At 32.8% G+C, this 9,888-nt stretch overlaps 1 protein-coding gene across 1 annotated transcript; it reads right to left on the bottom strand.

Moving 5' to 3' along the window:
- Nucleotides 1–4,027: 4,027 nt before the first annotated feature.
- On the bottom strand, nucleotides 4,028–7,917 carry LOC142235200 (mpv17-like protein). The gene is made up of 4 exons (XM_075306458.1): nucleotides 7,588–7,917; nucleotides 7,363–7,460; nucleotides 4,467–4,579; nucleotides 4,028–4,405 (listed from the first exon to the last, which is right to left on the bottom strand). Exons 1-4 carry the CDS (start codon nucleotides 7,714–7,716, stop codon nucleotides 4,143–4,145), a joined length of 603 nt encoding a protein of 200 aa, XP_075162573.1. The 5' UTR covers nucleotides 7,717–7,917; the 3' UTR covers nucleotides 4,028–4,142.
- Nucleotides 7,918–9,888: the final 1,971 nt, after the last annotated feature.

Raw genomic sequence — 9,888 nt, 5'->3', positions numbered from 1 at the left:
TTTAAATCACAATCTCGGAAACGCAATTTTGGACAAAGTTGATACAGTCATTGCAAACACGGTTGCCACACGAGCTAAAAATAATCTACCAAATTTTGGAGAAAATTTTACTACAAAACTACCAAACAAACCTTACGTTGCAAAATTTCATTTCTATAAAAAATTTTGTTACTAAAGAAAATTTCATCAAAATTTTATTTCTATCAAAAAATGTTGTCAACATTTTTTTGAAAAAAATATTGCCAACATTTTATTTCTGTAGAAAATGTTGTCAAAATTATAATTTTATAGAAAATTTTGCCGAAATTTTATTTCTATTTGTGAAATACCTCTTTGTTGGAGCGGATATTTAGCAAAATCTACCAAAATATCAAGAATTCTACCAACCTACCAAGCAGTAAAAAATATATCCTTTACTTTACCCAACTGTGGCAACCGTGATTGCAAAGCTTGTCCTAAACTTTGGTTTATTTACCCTCAATGGAAATACCTAATGACAGAAGGGTATTGCGTCTGTCAACCGAGAGGAAAGTAATTTTTCTTTACATATGACGACCAAAAGGAAGTCTACATACCGCTCTTGTCACAGCTTTGCACAGGCCAATGGGCCCCTATAAAAGTCATGACATTCCTCATGTTCTTCCTTTATGTCTACTACTGGGAATAGCATCAGCATACTGCAATTTTATGTTTGGTTTTAAAGAATGTTTGTGAATGTGGGGTTCGCCCAATACACAATTGCAGAAGGAAACAGATAAACACAGACACACATTTGCATATTAATTCCGGCTCACACAAACAAATAACCCATAACAAATAATAAACGACGAAATAAACCATATTGTTGCCAAGTTATTTTACAGCGATAATTTTGTTTTCACTATAAACTTCGACCAGACCGACACAGAATGTAGGATCTACGACCAATATTTTTGGTAGGAACATTTTCACGTAATAAGTAGGCGCATACATAACGCACTTTAACCACCTGTTAAAGTTGGCATGGGTCAAATTCTTACCAATTAATAACCGATTTTTGAGCTCTCATCAAAGCTTCTTCAAGAGGTTTGACTGAAACCCGCTTATTTTTTTATTTATTTAGTACAACAAGATTTTATATCTTATAATTTACAGTACTAGCTTAATTTTGATAAATCAATTCAATATTAGTATCAGAAAGTAATATTCTAATACATAGTATTTTAACAATGTTCTAATAAAAAAACATATGCACTAACTTATAATACCCTGTTCCACAGTGTGGCGCAGGGTATAATAACTAATTTAAAGACAAATATCAAAACAATATTAAAAAAGAAATGTGAAAATTTCGTTTTTAAATATTTTAGCATTGCTAATAGTTTGTATGTATCCGAGATGGTTATGAGTTCCAAAGGCGATAACTGTGTACTAGAAATTGTCTTTCAGACACAAGGTATTTAATTCAAGGGTGAATTATTTTCAGGCCTCTGTTCGATCTGGCAAATCGGATATAATTGTATAGATTAGACGGCTGCTTTGTGTAAATTATTTTGTGGAGTAGTATGAGGCATTTCGCTCTCAGTAAATTTTCAAACGTTATATTAAAAAATTTGTATGCTGATTCTGAGATCCTATCTCGCCGACCCTTGTTGTAGACATATCTTGCAATATTAGTATATGCTGTTTTCAATCTTGAGGTATCGGAAAAATCGCAATTGCAAAAAATTTCACATCCATATAAAAGAGTTGGTATTAAGTAAGCCTTAGCAATCATCATTCCTATGTCTAGTGGTGTACTTGTACGTACCGTCCATAAACTCCGAAGCATTCCATGTAGTTTTCCGACAGTGCAACATATATGATTTGACCAGGTTAGCTTTGAGTTTAAGGTAATTCCGAGGTTTAAATTGGTGTTGACATAATCACCCGCTTTTCGTACTCGGCTCAGTTATTGAGCTAAACATGGAATAGGGCAGCACTCAGATCACACTCATTATCACAATGCACTGAATAATCTAAGTAAGCCTGAAATAACGGGCAGCCACTTTACCTATCCTAATCTACCTCCATCAAATAAGGGTAAGGAATTTCTGAATCCAACATTACTTCGCATGGAGCCTGTCTGGTTATTTTGCATATTAACATTCGAAGCCTGTTTGATACAGGATAATACTTGAAATAATATTTCATTGGATCATATACATAATCCAAAAACCTGATTTGATGGTGGAGGGTAAGATTCCGACCAACTAATGGCGATTTCGATTGGGGAAAAAGGGGCAACATCCTCGAAATTGATTGCAAAATATGAAGGAGACTATCATAGATTTTGGACCCTGTATGCCTCAAAATATTATGAATTAACAATAACTTTGGAATGAAACTGTCATTTGGGCGAAAATACAATGAGGAAACAAGTAGTGTAACACCAAGGCAACATATTTTTTGCGAATCGAAAACACCATAAGTCTTCCGTATAGAATACGAAACAATGAACAGTCTTATCTTAACCCCATCTACTTGCTTGACTTGCAAAATACCCAAAATTTCCCATTTCATATATTCATTATGTCAATGTTGGCATCTTGAGTATGAAGTTAACCATTAAAATGCATAATACCATGGACCATGGCTATTTACTTTCTTCTTCTAGCAACCACTCCTTGTCCCAAAAAAACTTTTTCTAGATAATAAATGACCCACCATTAAATTGCAATTAAAAGCTCATATGTGTCCATAAACTGCTGTAAAACGTAAATTTTCCAAATATTGTTGCCTTTCCATTACGATTGCACTATAATGTAGACATACATTATACTCCATATATAATACACTGGAAACTATATAAAAGGACAATTCCATATTTGAAAAATGGAAACAATTATGGAACGTACAAAATGAGTAAAAATATGGCTTTTCTTTGCAAAACCTAACATACTTTGGCTGGAATGTCCAAAGCTTCACTACAATAAGTTTTCTTCCTTAAAAATAGCATAAAATTATACAGAAACAGTTTAGCAGGGCTAAGACAGAAAAATAAGCAATAACAAATTCAGTTACCGGAGAGAAGATAATCGCAATTTACTCCCCTGTTAAATGGCAGTTAAAACCTAACGTAGCTACATAAAAATGACCTTTGGTTTTATTATTAACTGATTGAACTGAAAATTGTCTTCGTCTGGAATGAAATTTTTGACATAGGTAATATGTTATCAAAATCACACAGTTACCCGAAAGTTGCTTGATGTTGAGATATCAATGGGCCGTTTGATATGACGTGGCGAACGAAAATTCCATGAACAAGCAGTAAATAATAATTTATAAATGAAAAACAAAGCTATTACATGTTCCAAAAGCTACCTGTGATGAACCACTAACACCACCATTATAAACGAGTAGTATTCTAAAGGTCACTAGAGCACATATCACCCCCTCACATTTTAAAATTTTCATTATCTTTGGAATGAAAAGTTTAATAACACAACAACAACATAACATTACAACTAACAACAATACTGTTAAAACAAACAATAGCAACGCTAAAAATGACACAAGAAATGCTTGTAGTAATTTCCTTCTGCTTCCATTACATTCTGGAAAAAAGGAAATGAGGCACAAATATAACTCATAAAAATGGAGACTATTTTTCTGCATTGAATTATTGGTATGTGTATTACATAAATAAATATATACATAAATTATATAGTGATGAATCTCCTAGCTGACCCTATTTATCTTGTCTGTTCCCTAAGTTTTGACGAGTTGGATATTCATATTAATATTAATGAATTCGAAAAAGAAATTGTACGTAATTAAAAAAAATACGAATTTTCTATATTGAAAAGAGTCAACCTTCGAATTTTCAATAACCACTAAAATCTAAAGTCGACGATTTTCGACCATTGCACCAGTCTACTGTTTTAAAATTAGGAAAGACAAATTTGAGGAAGTGATTTTGCAATATCAAATTCGACTAGTAAGCCTTAGAACTGCACCTAATTGTGGTAACTCGATCTGTAAACTTAAGTGAAAAAAATATATAAAATCGTTTTATTGCAAATATTGATTTATTAATTTACTCCATCAACCAACGTCCTTAAGGACAAAATGGTGACAGATTACTATTTTTTCATTTTGTAGCTGTGCATAATTTAATTCTATTATTTTTTACTCATTTCGTCCAATGACTGTCTAATGGGAGACTCAAGAGTCTGGGGACTCTGTTGTCTTTTTATCCAGCACAAAATATTGACCCAAATAAAACCACAGACTCCCATATAAATCACACGAAATCGTGGAGCTATTAACACGAAATTGAATAATTGTGCAGGAAGCCAAAACATGCACGATCGTTCAAATGTAGGCAAAAATTTCTGTCTTAGCTCTAAAAATTTATCATCAGCTCCTTCCATCACAGCCATACCTGAAATAGAAATATATAGATAAGAACTTTTCATAGCTGGTATTTTTCCAATAATACTTACCAGTATAAAATACTGTCAATAAATAGGGAGTTAATACGAACTGGTCCAAAACGAGTTTTTTAATAATAATTTGTTTGGAAGTACCCGGGAATTTGCCATCCAACCATTTGTACCTTTTGAAAGTAAGAAGATATTACCAAACTTGTCGCCGTAAAGCAAAATGGTGCGTGAGGCATTTGTATGCATATTAATATTTTTTAGATGTGTTTTTATGTATGTGCAGGTGCAGACGATCAGGCAAATAAAAGTGATTTGTCATTGTGTTAGTTAAAGATTGTGAAGTGAGATGTGTTTAGGTGCAAATGAAAATTTTAAAATTCATATTTTATGTTTTCATGCTCTAAAACCAAGCATTATGGACACCTTTCATGTATAAAGTTGTACTTTTACTTTTAGTGGGACTAGTAAAGTCGTCCGAAGGCCATTAAATAAAAAATGCTAAACTTTCTATTTTCCTCATTTCCATACCATATAATAATTATTGATAGTGGACGAACGTAACTTGAATCTCGAGGTCAAGTCAAACTCTACGAATGATTTTTCAGCATATATAATAGGGAGATTGATCTCTACAATGATTGTCTACATAAGTGGCGTTTGCTTTTAGTGGTTAAAAATTACCCATGCGTTAGATTGATTCCAAAAACCGTAGTCTCTCTCATAACTTCCGTTACTGTTCTATAATCAATTCTGATACCTTCACATAGTTTAGCACACAATTTCGGTAACAATGTTTTCGCAGAAATGTGTGCTATATTTTCTAAAAATTTGTTTTGTTTGTAAATTCTTTAGCTTGTTGTACTTTTTTTCAAAACTCTCAATGTATGGTCAAAGAGGGCTTAATTGATTAAATGTTTGAATTGAATTGAATGTAAGCAAATGGAAAGCCCCGTTCTGAGAGAAACTTTCCATATTAACTAAGCTTGAACGTTCGGATTACGCGTTGTTGTGAACCTATCCGAAATATGTGAGTTCACACTATCTCGTTATTGATTCTAACATTAGAATAGCGTATATCTAGAAGTATATATTTAGTAAAGAGGATTGATGAGTCCTGGGAGACACCGTGGCGCAATGGTTAGCATTGATTATCCCCTCTCAGTAATGCTGGTGACATTTCTGGATGTTTCAAAGCTTCTCTAAGCTGTTCCACCGCAATGTGGAACACCGTTCGGATTCGGCTATAAAAAGTAGGAGAAATAACGCAATGGACTGAATAGTCTAAGTGAGACTGAATATATCGGGCTGCCACTATACCTAATCTAACCATTGATGAGTCCTTAGTATGGGTTTATATATATAAATTAAAATTCAAAACCAAATATGCATCCCGCAAATGCATAGTATACTGTTGTTTTATAGTTCATATTAACGATATTCTATTAACGAAAAACATTACGGTCATTTTGTAAGTTCATTAGGATTTAACTTAACAAAATGTAAATTGAAAATACAAATTTAGATCGTCCAAAAAAGGGAAACTGACGAGGATGTGGAAAAGCATTTTGAAATAAATAAATAAAATAAATAAATAAAACAAAAAAGTAAAATAGAAATTGGGGCGGGCCGACTATATAATACCCAAAACCACCCCTACTGAATTAGTAAACAGAGCTAATATACCAATAATATTGGGTTCATTGAGTCCAAAAAGAGGAAGTCGATCAACTAGTGCGGGTAATAAATCCACATTTGTGAAAATCGTGCAATATTGTTATGTAAGAGCTACATGTAAGTCTAAATACGATCGGCTAGAACATCAAAATTTGAAGTTTGAGTAACATTGGTTAATAAATAAGAGTATTATGGCCCAATTTGGAAAAATAGAGCGATACATATATATGGGAGCTGCATCTAAATCTGAACCAATTTTGGATAATATTTTGCAGGTTTGATTGATATAACAGACGAACAGATCAACGAATACATGGACAGACGGACGGACACCAAGCGCTAGATCGACTCAAGAGGTGATTCTGAGTCGATCGGTATATACATTTTATGGGGTCTAAAATCAATATATCTTGTAGCCACATTAAAATTATTATTCCCTGACCACTATGAGGTTTATGGTACAAATATTGAAAAACAAAACAACAAAAACAATGTATTTAAAAAATGATAGTTTGTCCAAGTCGAATTAGGCTATATCTATAGAAAAACGGAAGTTTTGTATATGAATTTTGTTGAGATGTGCACGTGACTCATATAGTCATACATACAAATATTTCACTTTTTATTCACGCACAATAAATACCGAAAATCTAGGCTATAATATTATTTTGTGTATATAAAACAAATGTGAACGAAAGATAAATAAAAGATAATTAATTTTTATTAACAATCTTAAATGTATAAATTAAAAATGGGTTAGAATAATTATATTATCTTAGCGACACAACAAAATAAAAACAAATAAATTCAGCAAAAATTAACATATATAATAATGTTAGTTTTAATAAATAATCCAAATATTTGGAAGATTTTTAAAGGTCAATTTTAAAATTTTCAGAGTAAACATTACATTCTTTATTACATTGTTAAAGAAAAATAACCTAAAAAATTACTATTTTAGATGGATATTGAGATCCTAGTACCGACCTTATGTGAGTGCTTTCTTTCGCGCATAATTGCTAACAAAAATATTTTATGGACGCGTGATCTCAGAATTGCAGCACATTCACTCACTCACTCACTCATGATCCCCTCTCCACTAACGAAAATCAACTCATAGCGTATATTCAATTCGCGCGTACACCACTAGTATTTTGTGATTTGATCTAATCAATGCTTCCCATTTTATGCATGATATGGAACTAATACATTAATGTAGCAATGAGATATGTAAATTGATGTGTAGTTGTGTAGGCAAGTGGAAAAAATAAGAGACACAAACCATTGGAAGAGTGTTGGGGCATATATAACTGTGCCCATTACTGCATACCGACCTATTGTTGGATAATCAATGTCCTCTTTCAAGGATTCTTTCTCAACCTAGATAGTATTGTCACGACGAAGAATTAAATGAAAATGTTTACTTCTGTTTATTAGGATTGTGTGGATGTGTGTGTGGAGGGGTCTCACTAGGATGAAAAGTTATCGCATTCACTTATTTACTTACCAGTACTCTTTTAGTAAGGAACTGTTGGCTCATTTCGGCTCCCACATAGAGACTTCCGTATACAGCACTGTTTGTTACAAAGGGACGCTTTCTAAAAGCATTCCCTACAGCTTTAAACATTCGCGACATCTTCTCGACAAATATTTAGGAAAACGCGGTGCAAACGACACTTTTCAATTTCTGGTGTTGAAATCAATTAATGTTATTGCCCCACATCACAATTTCCAATTTCAACTCAATCAAGGCAATTTATTAAAATTTACTATACCGAACACAAACTTGTTATGTTTGTGTGGAGCGTTAGGGAGGTTGGTGGGTATTGCGCTATTATTTATGTATTGAGATCTGGCAATGCTGGCCAGATAACGGATATTTATACAAATGGTAATAATTGTTAAAAACCTGATTAGTGAAGTACGTGTATCGTAACGAATCCGAGTTTCTAACGCACATTAATGGAAACGGAGGTCAAAACGCATTAACCCTAGCTTTGGAACTATATACAAATAAAATATTTCATTTTTGAAACTCTTGCCATTTCAACAATATTTATCCGTGGCTAATTTTTCGTGCTCTTTCAGAATATGTACATATTTGACAATATTTTTTACAATATATTTTTGCCATTATGGTAGCACATATAGCAAACGGTTTTTACTTTTGAATATTCTCTGTCACCTTCATCAGGCATAAAAGAAATAGCCAACGATTGTATGGGTTCACCGATAATGTGTCTACAATGCTCAATTTGTGTTTTTGTAATTGGCTTAGAGTCCTTAATACAAGATTCACGAAAAATGTCATGTTTTATGTATGGATTAAGATATTTTTAGTTGATTTTTTTTAAATTATTTCATATGAAAATAATAAAAATAAAAGAAGAAATAAAACCCCAAAATGTTTATGTTTTGGGCAACAGTAGCATTTGATATGGTAGCACATATAGCAAGACGTTTTTACTTTTGAATATCCTATGTCACCTTCATCAGGCATAGAAGAAATAGCCAACGATTGTATGGGTTCACCGATAATGTGTCTACAAAACTCAATTGTTTTTTGTAAAATTTGACATGCATAGTAAGGATGTTAATTCTACTTCCTGTGCAAAATTTCAGGTAGATCGGAGTAAAACTTTGTCCTCTGTGGTAATATGGATGTATATAGAGCGAAAGATATATATGGGAGCTATATCGAACTCTGAACCGATTTCAACAATGTCGAACAGATAATGTTCAAAAAAACAACAATATTTTCTCTGTAGCGAATATTAGAATAGAAAACATAAAACAGTGGTTACGACGGTAAAAATAACAAAGGAAATAAAATATTTACATATGTAAATGGTGCCAAAGCTAGGGTTAAACAAATACTCGGATAACGTTTTGAAATTTATCACGAATGGTTTTTCTAGGGTATATACTGAAAAACCATTGGAAGAATATTGTTGCATATAAAGGGTGATTTGTTAAGAGCTTGATAACTTAAAAAAAAAAAAAAACGCATAAAATTTGCAAAATCTCATCGGTTCTTTATTTGAAACGTTAGATTGGTCCATGACATTTACTTTTTGAAGATAATTTCATTTAAATGTTGACCGCGGCTGCGTCTTAGGTGGTCCATTCGGAAAGTCCAATTTTGGGCAACTTTTACGTAGCCATTCAACCAGAAATGAGCCTCATCGCTGAACAAAATTTGTCGATAAAAAAGCGGATTTTCTGCCACTGATTTTGGTAATAAAATTCAATGATTTGCAAGCGTTGCTCGTTAGTAAGTCTATTCATGATGAAATGTCAAAGCATACTGAGCATCTTTCTCTTTGACACCATGTCTGAAATCCCACGTGATCTGTCAAATACTAATGCATGAAAATCCTAACCTCAAAAGAATCACCCTTTATAACTATGCCCATTACTGCATACCGACCTACTGTTGGATAATAAATGCCCACTTTCAAGGATTCTTTCTTAACCTAGATAATATTGTCACGAGGAAGAATTAAATGAAAATGGTGACGTCTGTTCCACTGCTGTTTGTGTACAAGGTATTTGGTTTGTGTGGATGTGAATGTGTGGGTCTCACTTGGATGGAAAGTTATCGCATTCACTTATCTTCTTACCAGTACTCTTTTAATGTGAGTATTAAGTTAAGTTTAGCCGCTAAATTCGTAATTTTTTCACTAAAATGAAAACTAAATCAGTAAAAACGCATAAAATTATACATATTTGCTGCAGAGTACATTATAACTTGATGGGGAATAGCTCAAAGCAAATTTTCACAAAGTTTGTATTCCTTAAAATGGAT

The sequence above is a fragment of the Haematobia irritans genome, chromosome 4 (genome assembly GCF_050003625.1).
Source record: "Haematobia irritans isolate KBUSLIRL chromosome 4, ASM5000362v1, whole genome shotgun sequence".
Classification (NCBI taxonomy): Eukaryota; Metazoa; Arthropoda; class Insecta; order Diptera; family Muscidae; genus Haematobia; species Haematobia irritans.
This window is presented reverse-complemented; position numbering and strand designations above follow the sequence as displayed.